This window comes from Musca domestica, unplaced genomic scaffold (genome assembly GCF_030504385.1).
Source record: "Musca domestica strain aabys unplaced genomic scaffold, Musca_domestica.polishedcontigs.V.1.1 24, whole genome shotgun sequence".
Lineage (NCBI taxonomy): Eukaryota > Metazoa > Arthropoda > Insecta > Diptera > Muscidae > Musca > Musca domestica.
In genome coordinates, this window is record NW_026712272.1 from 5996379 (window position 1) to 6018839 (window position 22461).

The 22461-nt window shown below is 38.7% G+C and overlaps 1 protein-coding gene across 6 annotated transcripts in view; it reads right to left on the reverse strand.

Annotated features, from left to right (window-relative positions):
• The window catches only part of LOC101888065 (extended synaptotagmin-2), a 60681-nt gene that overhangs the window by 18868 nt on the left and 19352 nt on the right, over positions 1–22461 (reverse strand). For 3 of the 6 annotated variants that reach the window (XM_059123417.1, XM_059123414.1, XM_059123416.1), the window contains exons 1-5: positions 18756–18902; positions 17737–17882; positions 2446–2917; positions 2339–2380; positions 1718–2269 (exon numbers count right to left, since the gene is read on the reverse strand). In XM_059123417.1, the coding sequence (XP_058979400.1) occupies positions 1718–2269; positions 2339–2380; positions 2446–2917; positions 17737–17741 (1071 nt within the window). In that variant the 5' untranslated portion in view covers positions 17742–17882; positions 18756–18902. Of the gene's footprint in view, positions 1–1717; positions 2270–2338; positions 2381–2445; positions 2918–17736; positions 17883–18661; positions 18903–22461 lie in introns of those variants that run through there. The other 3 variants (XM_059123415.1, XM_059123419.1, XM_059123418.1) reach the window with 3 other exon arrangements.

The window sequence follows — 22461 nt, forward strand, 5'->3', positions numbered from 1 at the left end:
AGAAAGCGCCAGGTTATAAGTGGAGCAGGGTTGTCAAGACATCTCTTCAAGAAGACCATATGGATTATTCCCTGTGATTCAAATAATGCGGAACAACGCGCTGAGAAAGTGGCAGAGCATAAGGTTGTCAAGACATCTCTTCAAGAAGACCATATCGATTATTCCGCAAATTCCGCCTGCTCGAAAGATGTGTTCTATTTTTCTATTCTATCAAGTGAGGAAGCTGAAGGATATTGTCAACGATATGTAGAAAGAAGTAGTATTGAACGAGGTTTCCGAATATATTTTCGAGTTAACAGAATGTGATTTTGTAAACGAGCAGAGTTGGAAGCTTTATGTGCCATAGAAGCGGTAGAGGATCAGAGAAGCAGACTTGAGCCAAGACATATCTTCAATAAGGCCATATCGATTATTCAGCAAATTTGGTTTGATATTTCGCCTACGATTCGAAGAATGCGGAACAACGCGCTGAATAAGTGGCAGAAGACAGCTCTTCATGAAGGCCATATAGGATATTCCGTAAATTTGGGTTGGTATTCTCCCTGTGATTTGAAGAATGCGGAACAAGGCACTGAGAAAGCGGCAGAGGATGAAAGGAGCAGATTTGCGCCAAGACATCTCTTCAAGAAGGCCATATCGATTATTTCAGATAGAGCGAGAAGACTGCCCGAAAAGAGTGTTCTTTTTTTGCAGAAAATATTAGAAAGATGGGAATACAAAATGAAAAAGCTGAGAATGAATATTGTCAACGAAATAAAGAAAGAAGAAATATGGAAGGAGGTTTCAGAATATATTTTCGAGTTAACAGAATTCGATTTTTAAACGAACGAATAGATTTGTAGAGGATTTTAAGTGCCATAGAAGCGGCAGAGGATAAGGTGACAGGGCTGCCAGGACATCTTTTTAAGAAGGTCATTTCGGTTATTTCCTATTATTCAAAGTATGCGAAACAACACGCTGAGAAAGTGCCAGAGGATAAGCGTTGTCAAGACATCTCTTCAAGAAGACCATATCGATTATTCTGCAAACTTCGATTGGCATAAGTGGCCGAGGATAAAAGTATCAGGGTTGTAAAGATATCTCTTCAAGAAGGCCATATCGCTTATTCCGCAAATTTAGGTTGGCATTTTTTCTGCGTTTCGAAGAATGCAGAACAAGGCGCTGAGAAAGCGACAGAGGATAAGAGAATAAGGATTGTCAAGACATTTCTTCAAGAAGGCCACGTTGATTATTCCGCAAATTTGGATTGATATTTTCCCTGTGAATCGAAGAATGCGGAACAACGCGCTGATAAAGCGGCGGAGGATAAGAGGAGCAAGATGGCCATATCAAGATGGCCATATCGATTATTCATTAAATCTATGAATTATTTTGTAGTCCTGGGAATCAAATTAATGGTAATGAAATAGAGTTCTGCAGGTTCTAGCTTCTACTGCCGAATGTGGTTTCTTTTGTATAAATATTGGACCTACTGCGTTTTTCGGAATTTCAATTATTTGCTTTCCCTGATCCGAAAAAATGTTTGCTAAGAACTTTAAAAAATATAATATTTAGGATATATTTCCTCAACTAAATTCAAGTATAGGTGTCGCTTCGCATGTGATTTCTTCATCAGTGATTGTTGCAAGACAACACCATAAAAATTGTCACAAAACTTTGCATGCTTCCGATTTCGGATATCATCAAATATCTATTTCTGTCTCAATCAAAAACTCACCTCCGGTTCGGGCATTTTCAACGAAGTCGCCGGCACCTCATCACTCAATGTTATGGGCAGCTTATTCGGCAGGACCATAATATTACCAATCTGCTCCACAATAATCCTACGCAGCAGATCACTCAAACCCGGCATATCCAACAAATCGATAACGCCGACCAAATTAAAATCTATATTTGGATTATTCAAAAAGAAAATCTGGAGACCGCCAACCAATGGCATACTGCGGATCAGAGGCTTCATGACCACACGAACCCAACCATGAATTTGGAAATCTTTAATGCCACCCTTCATGCTGCCCAAATAGAAATTAATATCACAGTCACTGGCATAGAAGAGATCAAGATCCATGATGATTTCATTGCGTCCAATGTTCTGGGTATACACCTTAACGCCGCCAATTCGCGGCGGAATGGTACCCAAAATGATGCGATCAAAACGGAAACCGTTCATTTTGTAATTGGCCAGAGATTCGGCAACGGCGGGTTCAATGGTCTCCTTCACCAGGGTGCGGGCATAGTGGTTGGCATTGGGCCAGAGGTGTTTGAGAATCTGAAAAGAAGATGGAACAAAAAGAAATTAAGGAATTATGCCTGCAACAAATTACCGTTCTTCGCTTACCTTGTTCACCCATTCACAGCGTTCCACATCGGGAAAGTAAACCTGTGGCAACAAACATCAGCTGTCAATCTTATAGAGATCTCATAAAATTTCTTTTCTCCACTTACCCATGCCGGCAACTCATCGATACGAGCCATAATAACCTCCTTTTCGGAGGCCAAAGCCGATGCCTTGGCAATACTTCTTTTGTGTTCGGTAGATTTACGGAAACGATCACGAGCCACCGACAAGACCACCGGAGCAATAAGCCATGCCACCGACCAGCCCATATAGCCCACCAAATATATGGAACCAACTATGGCCACTTTTTTGGCCACCGCATACATGGTGGAAAAAATGCTATCCTCGGCGGATGAGGGTTTGGCTACTGTGGTATCGCTATTCGTTTCGGCGGCGACGGCACCTGCAGCAGCGGATGTGGTGGTAGCTTCCATTTTACGTAGTTCGTCTTGCTCTTCTTCGTCGTCGTCGAAGTTAGGATCCGCTGGTATTTCCTGCAATTCAGCCAATGGTGCTGAATTCACCACGGTATCAGAATCGCTATGCTCCTCTGGCGGCACTTCTTCGTATTGGAAATCACTGAAAGAGAATAAAAGAAAGGAAATGGATTAAATATTCGGAAAAACTTTAAAATAGATAACGAAAATGAAGTAAAAAGTTAAAAAGGGATTTAAAAATACCCCCTAAGAGTAATGTAGATTTTTTGCATAGGATCCAGAAATAGTTCATAAAATTATAGAATTGTACATAAATAAAATTTTCATAGAATTATTGAATGCCTTGAGGTTGAGCGGTTCTTAAACTAAACTACTATATCTTTGACCAAAGAAAGGTTCCTTAAAATTTCATTCTAGCAAATCGGTCTTATCCAGCGCATCCTGTAGCTCAAATTCAAATATCCAAAAATGTTACATAAAGTTTTCTGTCGCAAGGGTTTAAAAATAACAAAACCTCTGGTTGCTCAGATTGAGAGATCGCTCTGTGAGTCATTGTTTTGCATTAACATTGACCAGTTAATTGTTTGCCGCAACGAAATAATTCTGAATAGCATTTTTAGAATTTTAGAACGTGGTTTCCATATTAAAATGTGCGAGTATTTTTAGTTCTAAGCACTCATTGCGGGAGGGCAGTCAGCGAGCAAAGTTATTTAAAATTCCAATTTTTTTTGAGGTTTTGATGATTACAAATATAAATCGTGAAGTCAAATGTTCAGATGTTTGAATTAAAAAGAAAAGAGGAGAAAATAGAAGACTCATATTCGGCAAGGTCACAGTGTGGCTTATATTTAGTAATCGCTTATCAAAATGAAAAGGAAGGTCAACACAGAGAGAGAGAGAGAGAGAGAGAGAGAGAGAGAGAGAGAGAGAATGAAAGAAAGTATGTGCTTTAGACTAGTAGATTTTTTGAGAATTTTTTTTTGGCTCCTTCGCAGAGCTGTACAATTTTCGTTACTAATTTCTAAGGTCACTCTGTGGATATTTTACGAACTTTTTAAAACCAAGCCTAGAATTAATTACTCAATATTTAGGTTCATATTTTTTTTAAGAATTTCTAAGCCGGGGTAAAACTCTATAATCGTGAACTTTTCTAAAGGATTTCTAAGGCTTAGCTGAAGAGTCCCAGCTGAAGCCAGTAGAAGCTGAATATAAAAAAAGTATATAGCTGAATATAAAAAAGAGCTAAAAAGGAAGACACTTATATCGGTGTTTACAAATTTAACAACCCAAAGTAACCTGTGTAGAGGAGGCAAGTTCCCCTCTCTTCTACATTTTTTTTAATTTTTCAGATTAACATTCCTTGGAATCCGTTGATTTTTATAGGGTGAGATGAAAAAACTGCAACCACCTTCAGACTGCTGTCATTTCTAAGCCACTCGTCCGACAGCTGTTAAAATTATTCCAGTGACAGCTCATTATATTTTTTTGGTGAGAATGGAATTCAAGCAGGATAGTGTGATTTCTTTATATTTGGCTGGAAAACTACAAGTGGCTATCGTTAGAGCTCTTCAGCATTTAAATGTGAATAAATCTTTTGTATCTCGTACCATCGCAAGTGCTCGTTACCGTGATACTGGTAGCGTAGCCCGACGTCAAGGAAGTGGACGAAAGAAAACAGCAACATCAACAGAAATGGTTCGAAAAGTAAAGAAGCGACTTGGTCGAAACTCGCGTCGCAGTGGCCGAAAAAATGGCTCGTGAGCTAAACATATGGGAATATTCCATTCAGCAAATATTGAAAAATGAGCTCGGGGTAAAGCCATTGAAATTCCAAAAAGTGCAAGAACTTACACCGCAACAGAAAGAAAATAGACTCAAAAGAGCTAAAGAGTTGGCCGAAAGTTGTGAACTGCCGAATTTGGTTTTCTCCGCTCCGATGAGAAAACATTCGTTGTCTAGCAGTTTGTAAACAAACAAAATAATCGTGTCGTTCTTGCCAAAGAGGTCAGCTGAAAATGTGCACCTTCGGTTGGCCACGAGAATTCAAGCGTCTGCCATGGTTATGGCGTGGGCCGCCATAACAACCGATGGTCGTTCTCCGCTTGTGTAACTCCACCGTGGCATCAGAATAAATGTCGAATATCATCGCGAAAATATTCTGGAGGGTGTATTAAAACCTTGGGCACGCAAACATTTGGCCGCAGACCTTGGGCAATCCAACAGGACTCAGCACCATCGCACTCAGCAAGCGCCACCTAAGAATGGGAATTCGCCGGGAATTGGCCAAAGTACGGCAGAGCAACATTTGGGCAGCGTGTGACGTTTTCATTGGCCGTTTGGGAACCATAATTCGTGGCAAAGGTGACTACTTCGAACAAATCTAAACTTATTCTAAAATTTGATGCTATTTCCGACTTTTTTGTTTTCATTCAATAAAATTTAAAGGAAAACTGTACCAAGTTAAAAAAACAGTAATTTCGGCCGGGTCGAACTTTGAATACCCTCCACCATTTGGAAAGAATTTGCAAATTTTCAAAAAATAAAATCCATTAAAAATTCTGTTAAAATCTTAAAAATTCCGAATCTTAAAAATAAAAAAAAAAATTGGGGACCTACATGAGCATTGTTTGTCATAAGCCATTACCATATTCAAATTCGAAAGGTGAAATAAACGGTGAATAATGTAGCTAAAATCATCAAAATACCGTGTATAGGGAGATACCGTTATATGGGCGTTATACGATGACGTGGACCTGCAGACACATTTTTCTGTCTTGCGCTGTAGCATTCATTACGAACTTCAAATACTGAATTTGAAACTATTCCGGTGAATAATGTCGCCAAAATCATTAAAATACCGAATATCGGGAGGTATCGCTATATCGGAGCTCTGCGAAGACCTGGACCTGCATAGGCAATTCTCGGTCACAGGCTGTAGCATGATATACTGATATATGGGACCTATACGAAGACCTGAACCTGCATGGACAATACGTAATTTAAAGCTACTCCGGCGAATAATGACGGTAAAATCATCAAAATACCGAACATAACGAGGTACCGTTATATTGGGGCTATGCGAAGACGTGGACCTGCACAGACAATTTTCTGTCTTAGGCTGTAGCATCCATTTGGAACTTCAGATACCAAATTTGAAACAATTCCGGTGAATACTGTCGCTAAAATGATCAAAGTACCGAATATCGGGAGATACCTTTATATGGTGGCTATAAGAAAACGTGGACCTACATGACCCATTTACGAACTTAACCTGCTTATTGGCAAAATATACATGTGTGCAAAATTGTAGCCTTCTATCTCAATTCGTTCGAAAGATAGCGTGATTACAACAGACAAACAGCCGGACAGACGGACTTCGCTAAATCGACTTAGAATTTTACGCTGATCAAGAATATATTTACTTTGTTGGGTCTGACATGAGTAATTCGAGGAAATGAGAGAGTTAAGGGTATAAAAATGTAAAAATTATGACGTTTGACTTTGTTGCAGTAGGACTAGATTTAGACTTTTGATATATTTTTGTGACCGTAGTAGAATTTTATGACAAATAATTTTGAAGAATATTGTGACTTACTAGTATCCCGTTTAAAGGGAGTTTTAAGCCATCTTTTGAAAAAAAGACCCCTTTTATACCCTCTACAATGCATAGTATGGAGGGTATATTAAGTTCGTCATTCCGTTTGTAACTCCTCGAAATACTCATGTCAGACCCAACAAAGTATATATATTCTTGATCAGCGTAAAATTCTAAGACGATTTAGCCCTGTCCGTCCATCCGTCCGTCTGTTGTAATCATGCTACAGTCTTAACGAATTAAGATAGGAAGCTAAAATTTTGCACAGATCTCTCATTTGTCTGCAGACAGGTATTTTGATGATATTCGGTATTTTGATGATGTTAGCCACATTTTTAAACGCAATTGTCTGATAATCCACACAAGGAGTTCCTTGTGAATACTTTATCTCTTGGAAGAGAATTATCTATATAGGACTACGATATCGTTAGCCCCCAATATAACGGTACCCCCGATATTAGGTATATTGATGATTTTAGTTACATTTTTCAACGGAATTATCTGAAATTGTACACAAGAGGTTCTTTGTGAGCACTTTACCCCCTGACATAGATTTGTCTATATAGGTCCACGATATCGTATATCCCCCATATAACGGTACCCTCCGATATTCGGCATTTTGATGATTTTAGCCATTTTTCCAATGGTATTGTCTGAAAATCCACACAAGAAGTTCTTTGTGAACACTTTAACCCCTGAAAAGCAATTGTCTATATATGTCCACAATAATGTCTATGCGAGCATATATCGGCACCTTCCGATAATAGATATTTTAAAGATTTTAATAGAATTTTTAAAGGATTTTATTTTTTGAAGATTTTCTTATGGTCCCAAATGGTGGAGGGACGATATTTTGTAAAATATCCTCAAAATAATGTATTGCTGTCGGTAGCAGTACCAAGAATACTGCATACCTATAATGCAAAGATTCCTATGTATATGAATCCGAAAATTAAAAAAAAATGCGTTTACGGTCCATATGGAAAGTCATTCCGCTTACACTCATATTGGATATTATTTGTTATTTTCTCAAATCAAAAATTTGAAAACAAAACCATTATCATTAATTTCGGTGTTGTGTATTTTTTCAATTTATTCTTTATGGGTATCCAAAATGAATTTGTTGTGAAAGCAAAAAAAAAAAAACCCTTCCCCCCGACAAAAAAACACTAAAATGTTTGAGAAACCCCATTGCGCCGCCACAATCAATGACATCATCCACACCATTCACCGGCTAAACATGCCAATGAGCCGGAAAATATGAATATTTCCATTGATTTTTTTTTATTATTATTCACCACGAACTGGAAACAAGTGGAAAGAACAAAACAAAATGGGTGCTAAATAATAGACACAAAGGAAGAAAAAAATAAAAACAGCAAAGCACACAAGTTGATATTGAAATAATAATTAACATTCAAAAGATGTTACGGCAGAATGTAAAATAAACAATACAGAAAAAAGCATACAATTACATTTTAAATATTTTATTTACAACAAAAAAAAAAAATAAATTAATTAAGTAAAAATAATAAATAAATAAAAAAAATATATATATAAATAAAAATTATCGTTTGGAGATGCGGGGCATCGATCCCCGTACCTCTCACATGCTAAGCGAGCGCTCTACCATCTGAGCTACATCCCCTGACGACGAATGTTGTCATTACTTTACTCACATAGTAGTTGGGTAGGGGTGCGCCCATGGATTTGAGTGGCAGACATTGGTTTCTTTTTGTTGTTGTTGTTGTTATTGCTTTGATTTTGTCAACAACAACAACAACCACTTGACATGATCTGTGTGCGATACGATCGATCACATATAGCTGTGATTTTTGTTGTTTTTGTAGAAAAAAGCGGATAAAGAAAACACTTCTTTTTTTTCTAAATTTAATGAAGCGAAGAAACCAATCGTTGACACTTTATCTTGAGAAAGTTCAATAACATCTAATGAAAGGAATTGAGTTTTGGGAATTAAGAAAAAAATTTATTTGGGTATTCTATGTGTACCAGAAAAGAGGCTAATTTTTTCAGAAACCAGTAGAAAATTTCCAGTAATGGCCTAAGATACAGAATATGGAGGTCTTCTATTGTCTCTGGAAGACCTTGAGGTCTACTATTGTCTCTAGAAGACCTTAAGGTGTTCTATTGTCTCTGGACGACCTGGAGGTGTTATATTTTGTCTGGAAGACCTGGAGGTCTTCTATTGTCCAAATAAGAGCTGAAGTTCTTCTATTGTCCATAGAAGAGCTGCCCATAGAAGAGCTGGAGGTCTTCCACTGTCCACAGAAGAGCTGGATGTCTTCTACTGTTCATAGAAGAGCTGGAGGTCTTCTACTGTTCATAGAAGAGCTGGACGTCTTCTACTGTTCATAGAAGAGCTGGAGGTCTTCTACTGTTCATAGAAGAGCTGGAGGTCTTCTACTGTTCATAGAAGAGCTGGAGGTCTTCTACTGTCCATAGAAGACCTGGAGGTCTTCTTCTGTTGTCCATAGAAGACCTGGAGGTCTTCTTCTGTTGTCCATAGAAGACCTGGAGGTCTTCTTCTGTTGTCCATAGAAGACCTGGAGGTCTTCTTCTGTTGTCCATAGAAGACCTGGAGGTCTTCTTCTGTTGTCCATAGAAGACCTGGAGGTCTTCTTCTGTTGTCCATAGAAGACCTGGAGGTCTTCTTCTGTTGTCCATAGAAGACCTGAAGGTCTTCTTCTGTTGTCCATAGACGATCTGGAGGTCTTCTTCTGTTGTCCATAGAAGACCTGGAGGTCTTCTTCTGTTGTCCATAGAAGACCTGGAGGTCTTCTTCTGTTGTCCATAGAAGACCTGGAGGTCTTCTTCTGTTGTCCATAGAAGACCTGGAGGTCTTCTTCTGTTGTCCATAGAAGACCTGGAGGTCTTCTTCTGTTGTCCATAGAAGACCTGGAGGTCTTCTTCTGTTGTCCATAGAAGACCTGGAGGTCTTCTTCTGTTGTCCATAGAAGACCTGGAGGTCTTCTTCTGTAGTCCATAGAAGACCTGGAGGTCTTCTTCTGTTGTCCATAGAAGACCTGGATGTCTTCTTCTGTTGTCCATAGAAGACCTGGATGTCTTCTTCTGGTGTCCATAGAAGATCTGGAGGTCTTCCTCTGTTGTCCATAGAAGACCTGGAAGTCTTCTTCTATTGTCCATAGAAGAGCTGGAGAGCTCTTCAATTGTCCATAGAAGGGCTGGAGCTCTTCTATTGTCCGTAGAAGAGCTGGAGATCTTCTATTGTCCATAGAAGAGCTGGAGAGCTCTTCTATTGTCCATAGAAGAGCTGGAGAGCTCTTCTATTGTCCATAGAAGAGCTGGAGAGCTCTTCTATTGTCCATAGAAGAGCTGGAGAGCTCTTCTATTGTCCATAGAAGAGCTGGAGAGCTCTTCTATTGTCCATAGAAGAGCTGTAGCTCTTCTATTCTATTGCCCATAGAAGAGCTGGAGCTCTTCTATTCTATTGCCCATAGAAGAGCTGGAGCTCTTCTATTCTATTGCCCATAGAAGAGCTGGAGCTCTTCTATTCTATTGCCCATAGAAGAGCTGGAGCTCTTCTATTCTATTGCCCATAGAAGAGCTGGAGCTCTTCTATTCTATTGCCCATAGAAGAGCTGGAGCTCTTCCATTGTCCATAGAAGAGCTGGAGCTCTTCCATTGTCCATAGAAGAGCTGGAGCTCTTCCATTGTCCATAGAAGAGCTGGAGCTCTTCCATTGTCCATAGAAGAGCTGGAGCTCTTCCATTGTCCATAGAAGAGCTGGAGCTCTTCCACTGTCCAGAGAAGAGCTGGAGCTCTTCCACTGTCCAGAGAAGAGCTGGAGCTCTTCCACTTTTCATAGAAGAGAGCTGGAGCTCTTCCACTTTTCATTGAAGAGAGCTGGAGCTCTTCCACTTTTCACAGAAAAGAGCTGGAGCTCTTCCACTTTTCATAGAAAAGAGCTGGAGCTCTTCCACTTTTCATAGAAGAGAGTTGGAGCTCTTCCACTTTTCATAGAAGAGAGCTGGAGCTCTTCTATTTTCCATAGAAGAGAGCTGGAGCTCTTCTATTGTCCATAGAAGAGCTTCTGTTGTCCTAAGAAGACCCAGAAGTCTTCTGTTATCTCTAGAACACCCAGTGGTCTTCTATTGTCTGTAGAAGACCTGGAAGTCTTCTGTTGTCCTAAGAAGATCTGGACGTCTTCTACTGTCTCTAGAAGATCTAGAGGTCTTCTATTTTCTATAGAAGACCTGGAAGTCTTCTACTTTTTCTGGAAGACCTGGGGTCTTCTATTGTCTCTAGAATACCTGGAGGTCTTCTATTGTCGCGCTGGCATTAATCTATATTTAATTTGCATCATAAATTCTTCTCCCATTTCCAGAAATCATATTCACTTGCTTCCCCAAAACAGTATATATTCTGGCAGATGACTTCCAGCTTCCTGTGACTGCCTTTGACCAGGACAAACAGCGTCTCTGCACTCTTATGTCGGCGATGAAAATTTATCGCAAAAGTTTTAAATGAAAGATCATGGAAAAAAGTTACAATTATATTACAATTTCGCTTAAGTGGCAAAAAAGTTTTTAAATGTTCCCCCGACAGCGAGGAATTAAACTGTAGCCTGTAAAAAAATTGTCAAAACACAAACGTGAAAAAAAAAACTTAAAACAATAATCATTGCTGATGACCATCCAAAATATTTTTCGCTACTTAGCCTCTTTCGGCTCCCCATAGCCATTATATTTGGCAACTTTGTGGTACTGCACAGAAAAAGTTGTAAAACAGTAATTGGGCGCCACTCTGTTTTACTTTGTGTTGTCAAACAAAAGGAGTGGTTATTTAAAAGAGAGAAGACATGGGCGTATTTTCTTCAGCACAAAAGACTTGCAAAATTATATCGGTCTAGAGAAACTGCAGAACATATGTTGTCTGCAGATATCATCTGCAGTCTTAAAAAACTTAGAAGAATTTGATTGAAGCACTGGACTATTTATAAAAAAATGTATAAGTCCCCTATGTTTTGTCAAGATCTTTTAAGGGTTATAGTTCGTGGTGTTTATGGAATATTTTGCCATAGTTTCAAGTTCCCCGATAAATGGCGTGATGAATTTTTTGATTATCACACTACAATGTTTGAGAAAATTTAATCATGTCTCTATTTGATTTCATTGTAATTAAATTTAGAGCAGACCTATCTTCTACAAAATAGACAACCATCCCCCATATGGTCTATTTTTAACAAAAACTCTTCTATAGCACTACCATTTATAGAGAATTTTTGAACAACGGAAGTCTTCTGCAAAAACAATATTTATTTTCCTTTCTTCAGTTCGCAACCAGATTGCCAGTGACCTTGCCAAGCAATTGGCATTAACCTACTTTCGAACATAACCCACATACATGAATGCAGTGTGCAACAAGTGTTTTGTGGCACTTGTATGGGTTCGGAACTCTTCAGTTATACATACATATGTACAAACAATGTATGTGTACATGTGTGGGTGGAATGATAAATGATTGGTGTAAATTCCAGAGAAAAAAAATCCCCCGCCTCCATTGTCATGGATAGAGATAAGTTATGCTGAGTGTCTGCTGATGTTATTTTGCTGGCTCACAATGGCAATTGTCGTGGCAGTATCAGGTGTTGGAATAACGACACCAAAGATGGGAGGGGATGCAATTATCTTTTACAGACCATGAGTGGTTTTGTTTCCCTTGATGGAGTTTAGATGAAATTGGCGAACATGACAAAAATGGATATCATGTTGGGTAATTGTGTTATGTGTTATTCGTCCCGTTAAAGTTAAGAACATGAAGAGGGAGACGAGGGAAGGCATAAAATGTTTATGTGGAAATTTAAACAATCCTCAGGTCAGGTCTTTTGTATACAATAGAAGAGCTCCAACTCCAGCTCTGTTATGGACAATAGAAGAGCTCCAGCTCCAGCTCTGCTATGGACAATAAAAGAGCTCCAGCTCTTCTATGGACAATAGAAGAGCTCCATCTCCAGCTCTGCTATGGACAATAGAAGAGCTCCAGCTCTGCTATGGACAATAGAAGAGATCCAGCTCTGCTATGGACAATAGAAGAGATCCAGCTCTGCTATGGAAAATAGAAGAGCTCCAGCTCCAGCTCTTCTATGGACAATAGAAGAGCTCCAGCTCCAGCTCCAGCTCTAGCTCCAGCTCTTCTATGGACAATATGACAGCTCCAGCTCTTCTATGGACAATGTGACAGCTCCAGCTATTCTATGGACAATAGAAGACGTCGAGCCCTTCGATGGATAAAAGAAGACCTACAGCTCTTCTATGGACACTAGTTGACCTCAAGAGCTCTTCTATATGACAATGGCTCTTCTATGGACTTTAGAAGCTCTTCTATGGATAATACAAGAGCTTCTACTATCCAAAGAAGAGCTCTGGAGGTTACCTAGCTTCAGCTCTTCTATGGACAATAGAAGACCCACAGCTCTTCTATGGACAATAGAAGACCCACAGCTCTTCTATGGACAATAGAAGACCCACAGCTCTTCTATGGACAATAGAAGACCTCCAGCTCCTCTATGGACAATAGAAGACCTCCAGCTCCTCTATGGACAATAGACGACCTCCAGCTCTTCTATGGACAATAGAAGAGCCTCCAGCTCTTCAATGGACAATAGATGAGCGTCCAGCTCTCCAATGGACAATAGAAGAGCGTCCAGCTCTTCTATGGACAATAGAAGACCTCCAGCTCTTCTATGGACAATAGAAGAGCCTCCAGCTCTTCTATGGACAATAGAAGAGCCTCCAGCTCTTCAATGGACAATAGAAGAGCCTCCAGCTCTTCAATGGACAATAGAAGGGCCTCCAGCTCTTCTATGGACAGTAGAAGACCTCTCCAGCTCTTCTATGGACAATAGAAGACCTCTCCAGCTCTTCTATGGACAATAGAAGAACTCTCCAGCTCTTCTATGGACAATAGAAGACCTCTCCAGCTCTTCTATGGACAATAGAAGACCTCTCCAGCTCTTCTATGGACAATAGAAGACCTCTCCAGCTCTTCTATGGACAATAGAAGACCTCTCCAGCTCTTCTATGGACAATAGAAGACCTCTCCAGCTCTTCTATGGACAATAGAAGACCTCTCCAGCTCTTCTATGGACAATAGAAGACCTCTCCAGCTCTTCTATGGACAATAGAAGACCTCTCCAGCTCTTCTATGGACAATAGAAGACCTCTCCAGCTCTTCTAAGGACAATGGAAGAGCCTCCAGCTCTTCTTTGAACAATAGAGGAGAGCTCCAGCTCTTCTACGGACAATAGAATAGCTCCAGCTCTTCTAGGGGCAATAGAAGACCTCCACCTCCTCTATGAAACATAACATAACAAAAAATTCAACTTCTCTGCCGAAATTATCAAAAAATTCATCAAATAACATTTCTTAAAATCTTTATTGCTTTATTGCATTTTCGAATCGAATTTTATCTAGAACACACTGAGTTTCGGCTCCAGACAATTAGATGTTCACCCACACAAAAATAAAGAATTTTATCACACATCGCGATGAGTATTTGCAATGTTTATCTAGAAATTAGTTTTATGTCAACATTTGGAAGGAACAAAAGAGTGAGAACGGCAGTTATCACCCCCGCGCCCCCAACGAATCAAATGATTCATGATGTTGACTTGGCTTTGTTTGGTTCACGTCTCATAAAAGTGACTAAAATCACACATTTTATCTAAAAAAAAGAACCCAAAGTAAATATTATTTCAATCTTTACATTTTTGTTTGTAATTTATTCAGGCATTCTAATACCAAGATAAGCGTAGCTGGAAATATGGAATTTTGGGGTTGCAATTGAAAGGTTTTTGGTATGGATTATTATTTGAAGCTCAGTATTTTCGGAAAGCATGATTCGACTTTTGTTATGGATCCATTTGTCTTTCCAACTAAATTTTAAATGTTTGACATATTTCGTTATTCACCCACCGAGTGCGAAACTTAATGAAGGACAATTAAAAAGATAGCCACTGCGTCAAATATTGCATTAGTTGTCCTAATATTAGGTCAATGGGGGGTGTTATTACTTTGGCAGCCCATATGGTTCACTGCCATAACAAAGTATTTAGTTTTTTTTCTATTAAAAACCATTTATCACACACCATGGCACAATGGCGCCCAACGGAATACTTTTGAACGACATTTGAGGGTAGGTAGGTAGTGCCACCACGCAGACAAATAAAAAATCATAGGATTACTAACAGCAAATGTTTGAAAGAAACATTAGGAGGGGAAGGTAGTTCGTATTTTTTTTTTGCCTTTTCTAAAGAAAACCTAAACTATTTGTGGAAAAGACACATCTCCGAAACTTTTTGCTAACCAAGTAACTATTTAAAATTACCATTGCTTGGAAATTATATAAAATTAAACAATGAATTTCAACAAAGTTGTCCAAACTCTGATGAGGGATTTTCTTTAGATTTCCAACACCATACAAAGGTTATATCCATTCTTAAAATTTTCCCTACAGAGAGAGAGTCTCTCTTAGCCAGTACTTGTTCAAAAGTACTCCAAAATTTCTTCTGTTGATAAAAGAAATTCTTTACAAGTTCCCATCTGTGAAACATTACCCACAAGTCTTCTATGGACAGAAGAGATCCCACCGAAGATTTTTTGCTGGTATTCTATAGAGAGGTGACCATGTACGTAGTTTCTAGAGGTAAAATACCCCCACGTGTATCTACAGAAAAACATTAAATTCAACTGTTCTGCTATTACAGGGTGAGATAAAAAAACTGCAACAAAGTCCAATGCCATTATTTTTAATTTTATTGAATGAAAGCAAAAAATGTCGAAATAGCATCAAATTTTAGAATAAGTTAAGATTTGTTCGAATTGGTCCCCTTTGGCACGAATTATGGCCTTCAAACGGCCAATGAAACCGTCACACGCTGCCCTAATGTTGCTCTGCCGTATTTTGGCCCATTCCCAGCGAAGCGCTTGCTTGAGGCGATTGACACTTGCTTTCCAAAATACTCCAGACACAATAGTCCAAGGGATTGGTATCCGGAGATTTTGGTGGCCATTGTGTGCTGGAAATGAAGTGAGGAACCTCATTTTGTAACCATTCTTGTGTGGCGCGTGCTGAGTGCAATGGTGCTGAGTGAGTCTTGTTGGAATGTCCAAGGTCTGCGTCCAAAATTTTTGCGTGCCCAAGGCTTAAATACACCGTCCAGAATTTTCGCGATAATATTCGACATTTATTCTGACGCCACGCTCGATTAATACGAGCGGAGAGGGACCATCGGCAGTTATGGAGGCCTACACCATCACCATGGCCGGCGCTTGAGTGCACATTTTCAGCTGACCTCTTTGGCAAGTAAGCAGGATCATTTTGTTTGTTTACAAACTGCTGGACAACGAATGTTTTCTCATCGGAGCAGAGAAAACCAAATTCGGCAGTTCACCATTTTCGGCGAAGCGAAGTAACTCTTAAGCTTTTTGAGTCTATTTTCTTTCTGTTGCGAAGTAAGTTCTTGAACTTTTTGGAATTTCAATGGCTTTACGCCGAGCTCATTTTTTAATATATGCCGATTGGAATGTCGCGATATGTTCAGCTCACGAGCCATTTTTCGGACACTGCGACGAGGTTTTCAATCAAGTCGCTTCTTTACTTTTCGAACCATTTCTGCTGATGTTGCTGTTTTCTTCCGTCCACTTCGTCGACGTCGGGCTACGCTACCTGTATCACGGCAACGAGCGATTGTACGAGACACAAACGATTTATTCACATTCAAATGCTGGAGTGCTCTAACGATAGCCACTTGTGGTTTTCCAGCCAAACATAAAGAAATCACACTATCACGCTTGAATTCCATCACGAATAACTTTTTTTTTCTGGAAAATTCTCACCAAAATGCTTTGGTAAGCATGCAAACAACATAATGAGCTGTCACTGGAATAATTTTAACAGCTGTAGGACTAGTGGCTTAGAAATGACAGTGGTCTGAAGTTGGCTGCAGTTTTTTCATCTCACCCTGAAAATATATTTTTGATTTTTTGGCAATATTGATGTAAATATTTTCTTGATATAAAATGGAAATAGAGAGAACTTATAGTGACATTTGACGAGGAATATTTCTGTCTTTGACGTCATTCCTCAAAAATAATGCTTTGTAGAGAAATTTTGCAAAAAACTTGCGTGAAGAACGACTTTAACCCTACTTTTGTATTCCTAGTTTGAGGGTTAGATTAAGGCTTTTGCTTTACTCTAGAACCTATAGTAGAATTTTATGACAAATTTGTAAAATATTTTTACTTGCAACGATTCCGTTTATAGGGAGTTTTTAAACATATTCCAAAAAACCAAAAATATCCCTTTGTTGGCCTGCTTTAGAGTTTAGTACAATTATAGTACACATACCCAAAAACAGCTCCTTCTCTCTAAAACAGCCCCATATCAAGTTTAAGATTTCTATTCTTTAACCCAATACGAAATGTAGTCCCATGTAGTACTTTTCGTACAGTTATAGTACCCATTTCCAAAACCACCTGCATGACTCAATTCCAGATACCAACAGAGGCCTCGATATCAAATTTCGGGATTCCTGCTGTATCTCATAACCCAATACCCAATATACTTTTCGTACAATTATATTACATCTTTTCAAAACCACATCCATATCTCATTTCTAGATACTCTTTCCCTATCCTTTCACTAAATATCAGATTAAGTTCCATTTAGGACTTTTCGTACAATTATAGTACACATTCAGTGATATCTATATCAAATTTCAAATTTCTATTCCTTCACCCATTACCAAATTCAGTACTATTTAATACCTATCGTACAATAATAGTACACAATTCCAAAATCACCTCCATATCATAATTCCAAATACCAACAGAGATCTCAATATAAAATTTCAGGGTTTCAGCTCCATCCAATTATGGTACACATTTCCGAAAACACCTCCGTTTTTTCCAGGCTAAACATGAACTGCGATCCTAAAACAAAATTTCATGTTCACCCAATACCAAATCGTACATTGGCTGAGGGTATACATCTGCCGGCAAAACCGACTGACACCTTTTAACTTATTCAATTACGACATAGGCCATTTTGCCACTCAACGTGGCCATGTGTTTTTATGCTTCGTGCAATGAAGGATTGTCTTTGTGTCTCTTTTTTTTGTTATTGTAATTTTGAACTTGAACTTGAAAACTGTTTATGGTCGGTTGTAAAATATGTATTTTGTTGGCAAATTTTCGGTTCTTCAAATAAATATGCGATTAATATGTCTGTATGTATAGTTGTTATGATTTGCAATTAATTTTTCTTGAATGTAATTAAATAAAAAAAAAAATTGAAAAAAAAAATATTCAAAAATTATGTCTCACCTCATGATGTGTAGATTTGTTGTTGGTTTTTTTGGTCTTTTTTCAGCAAACCGATAGATAGATATTTTGGGTATGTGGTGTGAAGGTGGTAATTTTAAGATTTATTTTCAACGCATGCAATAGTCGGTCGTTTAGAATTGAAATGGCTGCAGGAAATTTGAAAATTTCGAAAATGAAAATAATATTTTTTTTGGGGAACAAAGGAAAATGTTTTTTATGTTGTTGTTGGTGAAACGATGTTTATAATTGTTTTGTTTATTTAATTTTTAGTAGGTAGGAGTAGGAGCAGGCAAGATGGAAGATTAAAAAAACACAAATATTAAAAAACAATTAAAAATTTCAAAATCAACACCAGTTACTGGAAATGTAGAACGAAATATTTAAGAGCTTTAAGATTGGGAGAGTAATTTTTTCATTTCCAAAGTGGTATTTTTAACTGCACTGAAATGTGGTAACATTTCAATACTCCTACTAAGAGCGCTTTAAAATCGAAATTTAATTTTAATCCAATTTTTTTTTAAATTTTCTCGACATACTTTCAAATTTCAGTTCACGCCCGCACACAATTACGTTCACACTTAAAACAGCAATGCTACAGACTTGACACACTTTTTTTGTTTATAAATAAATATAATTTTTTTCTTTTTGAAAATATTTAAAATTTTTTTTCTTTCAATATTTTTTTATATTTCCAGCATATTGTAGCCACGTTTAGCTGGAATTTTTATTTTATATATTTTGTTTTCTTTCAATCTGACTCATCATTTTCACCCCTCCCTGCGCCATAACCATCATGGCTTGAGAGGCACATGCCCGTTTTGTAAGAAGACCGAAAGTCAGAAACCGGATTGTTTTGTTGTTTTTTTTTTTCGTTTTTGGACTTTTTTTTATTTTAATCCAATAGAACACAAACGAAAATTTGTACCTCCACTGGCATTGAACAACGCGCCCAACAACAATAATAAACACAATTGATTTAATTCTTTAAATATTTTGTTGTTTTTTTGTTCGATTCAAACCTCTACAATACTTTGTTCGCCACCAACCAACTCGGAGAACGCTCACGACAAAACTAAAAGAAAACTTTTTTTTCAGTTGGGGAGATGTCGATGACGGTGTTACGCCGCCAACAATGATGTATCTGAAAGATTGAGCACTGAACAGCTGTTCGCATAGGCTAAGAAAAACAACAACACACATTGTTATTGCTATTTTTATTTACGTCGTAGAAGACCGCTTTAATAGTAACAGAGCTTTTGTTTTGTTTCTTCTGGGCAAACATAATAATGTCTAGAGCTTTTATTAACAGTTTACAGAATTGCCACCCAAAGAAAAATGTTAATAACATCACTGTTAACTAGCAATGTTTGACATAGACTAACAGACCGCAAAGGGCTCAAAAAGTACAAATAAATGAGATGACCTGGAGGTATTTTATTGTTCATAAAAGACCTTAAGGAGACCTGGGGGTCTTCTTCTCCATGAGGTCTTCTATTATCCAAAGAAGACCTTGAGGCCTTCTATTGTTTATAGAAGACCTGGATGTCTTCTATTGTTTGTAGGTGATCTGGAGTTCTTCTATTGTCTATAGGTGACCTGGAGTTCTTCTATTGTCTCTGTATGTCTTTTATTGTCTGTTGAAGACCTAGATATCTTCTATTGTCTATAGATGACCTGGAGGTCTTCTGTTGTTTATAGAAGATCTGAATGTCTTATATTGTCTAGAGGAGACCTGGAGGTCTTCTATTGTCTCTGGAAGACCTGGAGGTCTTCTATTGTTTCTAGAAAACCTGGAGGTCTTCTATTGTCCCTAGAAGACCTGGAGGCCTTCTATCGTTTATTGTCCATAGAAGACCTGAAGTCTTCTATTGTCTATACAAGACCTTGAGGTCTTTTATTGTCTAAAACAGAGCTTAAGATCTTCTATTGTCTGTAGCAGAGGTCTTCTTATGTCCATAGAAGACCTTGAGGTCTTCTTCTGTCCATTGAAGACCTTAAGGTCTACTCTGTCTACCGAAAGGTTCTCCACTGTCTCTAGAAACACTTAATGTCTTCTCTGTCTACCTAGAGATCCTTGAGAGACCTTGAGGTCTTCTTATGCCCATAGAAGATCTTGAGGTCTTCCTCTATCCATCTGTGTCTAGAAGCCTTTGAGGTCTTCTCTGTCTACCTAGAGGTTCTCTTCTGTCCCTGGAAGACCTAGAGGTCTTCTTAGGTCCATAGAAGATCTTGAGGTCTTCTTTTGCCCATAGAATACCTTGAGGTCTTCTTCTGTCCATCTGTCCATAGAAGACCTCGAGGTCTTCTTCTGTCCATAGGAGACTTTGAGGTCTTCTTCTGTCTGAGATCTTCTTTTGTCCATAGAAGACCTTGAGGTCTTCTTCTGTCCATAGAAAACCATGAGGTCTTCTTCTGTCCATAGAAGACCTTGAGGTCTTCTTCTGTCCATAGAAGACCTTGAGGTCTTCTTCTGTCCATAGAAGACCTTGAGGTCTTCTTCTGTCCATAGAAGACCTTGAGGTCTTCTTCTGTCCATAGAATACCTTTAGGTCTTCTTCTGTCCAAAGAAGACCTTGAGGTCTTCTTATGTCCATAGAAGACCTTTAGGTCTTCTTCTGTCCATTGAAGACTTTGAGATCTTCTTCTGTCCATAGAAGACTTTGAGGTCTTCTTCTGTCCATAGAAGACCTTGAGGTCTTCTTCTGTCCATAGAAGACCTTGAGGTCTTCTTCTGTCCATAGAAGACCTTGAGGTCTTCTTCTGTCCATAGAAGACCTTGAGGTCTTCTTCTGTCCATAGAAGACTTTGCGGTCTTCTTCTGTCCATAGAAGACCTTGAGGTCTTCTTCTGTCCATAGAAGGCCTTGAGGTCAACTTCTGTCCATAGAAGACCTTGAGGTCTTCTTCTGTCCATAAAAGACCTTATGGTCTTCTTCTGTCCAAAGAAGACCTTGAGGTCTTCTTCTGTCCAAAGAAGACCTTAGAAGACCTTTTGGCCTTCTGTCCATAGAAGACCTTGAGGTCTTCTTTTGTCCTTAGAGGACCTTGAGGTCTTCTTCTGTCCATAGAAGACCTTGAGGTCTTCTTCTGTCCATAGAAGACCTTGAGGTCTTCTTCTGTCCATAGAAGACCTTGAGGTCTTCTTCTGTCCATAGAAGACCTAGAGGTCTTCTTCTGTCCATAGAAGACCTTGAGGTCTTCTTCTGTCCATAGAAGACCTTGAGGTCTTCTTCTGTCCATAGAAGACCTTGAGGTCTTCTTCTGTCCATAGAAGAACTTGAGGTCTTCTTCTGTCCATAGAAGAACTTGAGGCCTTATTATATCCATAGAAGACCTTTAACCTCTTTACATAGAAGAATTTGAGGTCCTCTTCTGTCCAAAGAAGACCTTGAGGACTTCTTCTGTCCACAGAAGACTTGAGGTCTTCTTCTGTTTATAGAAGACCTTGAGGTCTTCTATTATCCATAGACCACCTTGGGGTCTTTTATTGTCCATAGAAACTTTGAGGTTTCCTACTGTGCATAGAAGTCCTTGAGGTCTTCTTCTGTGTCTAGAAGCCTTTGAGGTCTTCTCTGTCTACCTAGAGGTTCTCTTCTGTCCCTAGAAGGCCTAGAGGTCTTCTAATGTTCAAAAAAGACCTTGAGGTCTTCTACGGTCCACAGAAGACCTGCATGTCTTCCACTGCCCATAGAAGATCTTGAAGTCTTCTACTGTCCATAAAAGATCTTAAGGTCTACACTGTGGACAATAGAAGAGGAAGAAGTTATTCAGTTTTCTATGTTCCATGGGAGACTTTCAACAGCCTTCTACGCTAAATTCAATGTTTCAAAAGATACATTCGAAGCTCATCTATGATTATTAGGAAGCTCTGGGAGAACCGGCAAAGTTATTGACAGTTGGCATCTGGAAAAGGAAATATCTGGATGGAACCTGCTCTAAAAAAATCGGGACGGAAAGTCTGCATTATTTAGCTATCTCTCTCTCTCCTTCACTCGAACTCTATTTAATTGACGTCCTACGTTGGGCGCCATATTATTAGATGTTTAGATATCGGCGGATAACTATGTCGAGTCTTCTAACTCTAGTCATCGAATTACTGTGGTCATAATGGAAATTTCAATATATATTTTTAATGGCGCCCAACGTAAGTCCCAATATAGTGCGTGTCTCAGCCAGGAGATAAGCCCTAGAAAAAAAGGAAAAGCTATTTGTCAATATCTATTCCTGACTGGACCAACGTACAATTATGGCGCCCAACGAAATATTTGTAATGGCGCCCAATGGAAGTCCTTATCAAAGTAGGTAGTACCAACATATATTTTTGCAGTGGCCAATGTACAAGTAAGAATATGGCAAAGCACGTTGGGCGCCATTTGAACAAAATATTATTATCTGACAAGTTATGATTCTATAATAACCCACTCTTATGTTTTTCTTTTCGAAACCTGTGAGTGTTGAAAAAATTGAATCTCTCTCTTTTTTATAATTTTCCTCGAGAGGTGTGTAAAATTCTCACACCTTATGCTTATTTATACATATGGGAAAAATGTTAATGCGAAAGCATTGAAGAGACGTGAGGCAATAAAATACCTATAATTGCGCATTATAAACATACAGGAAACGTGTTGATATATACATTTGTATGTGTCTGCAATCAATACGACGAAAACAAATACCAATGAAGCAATCTTAATTGCAGGAGGGAGAAAATTGTTTATCTTGAAGT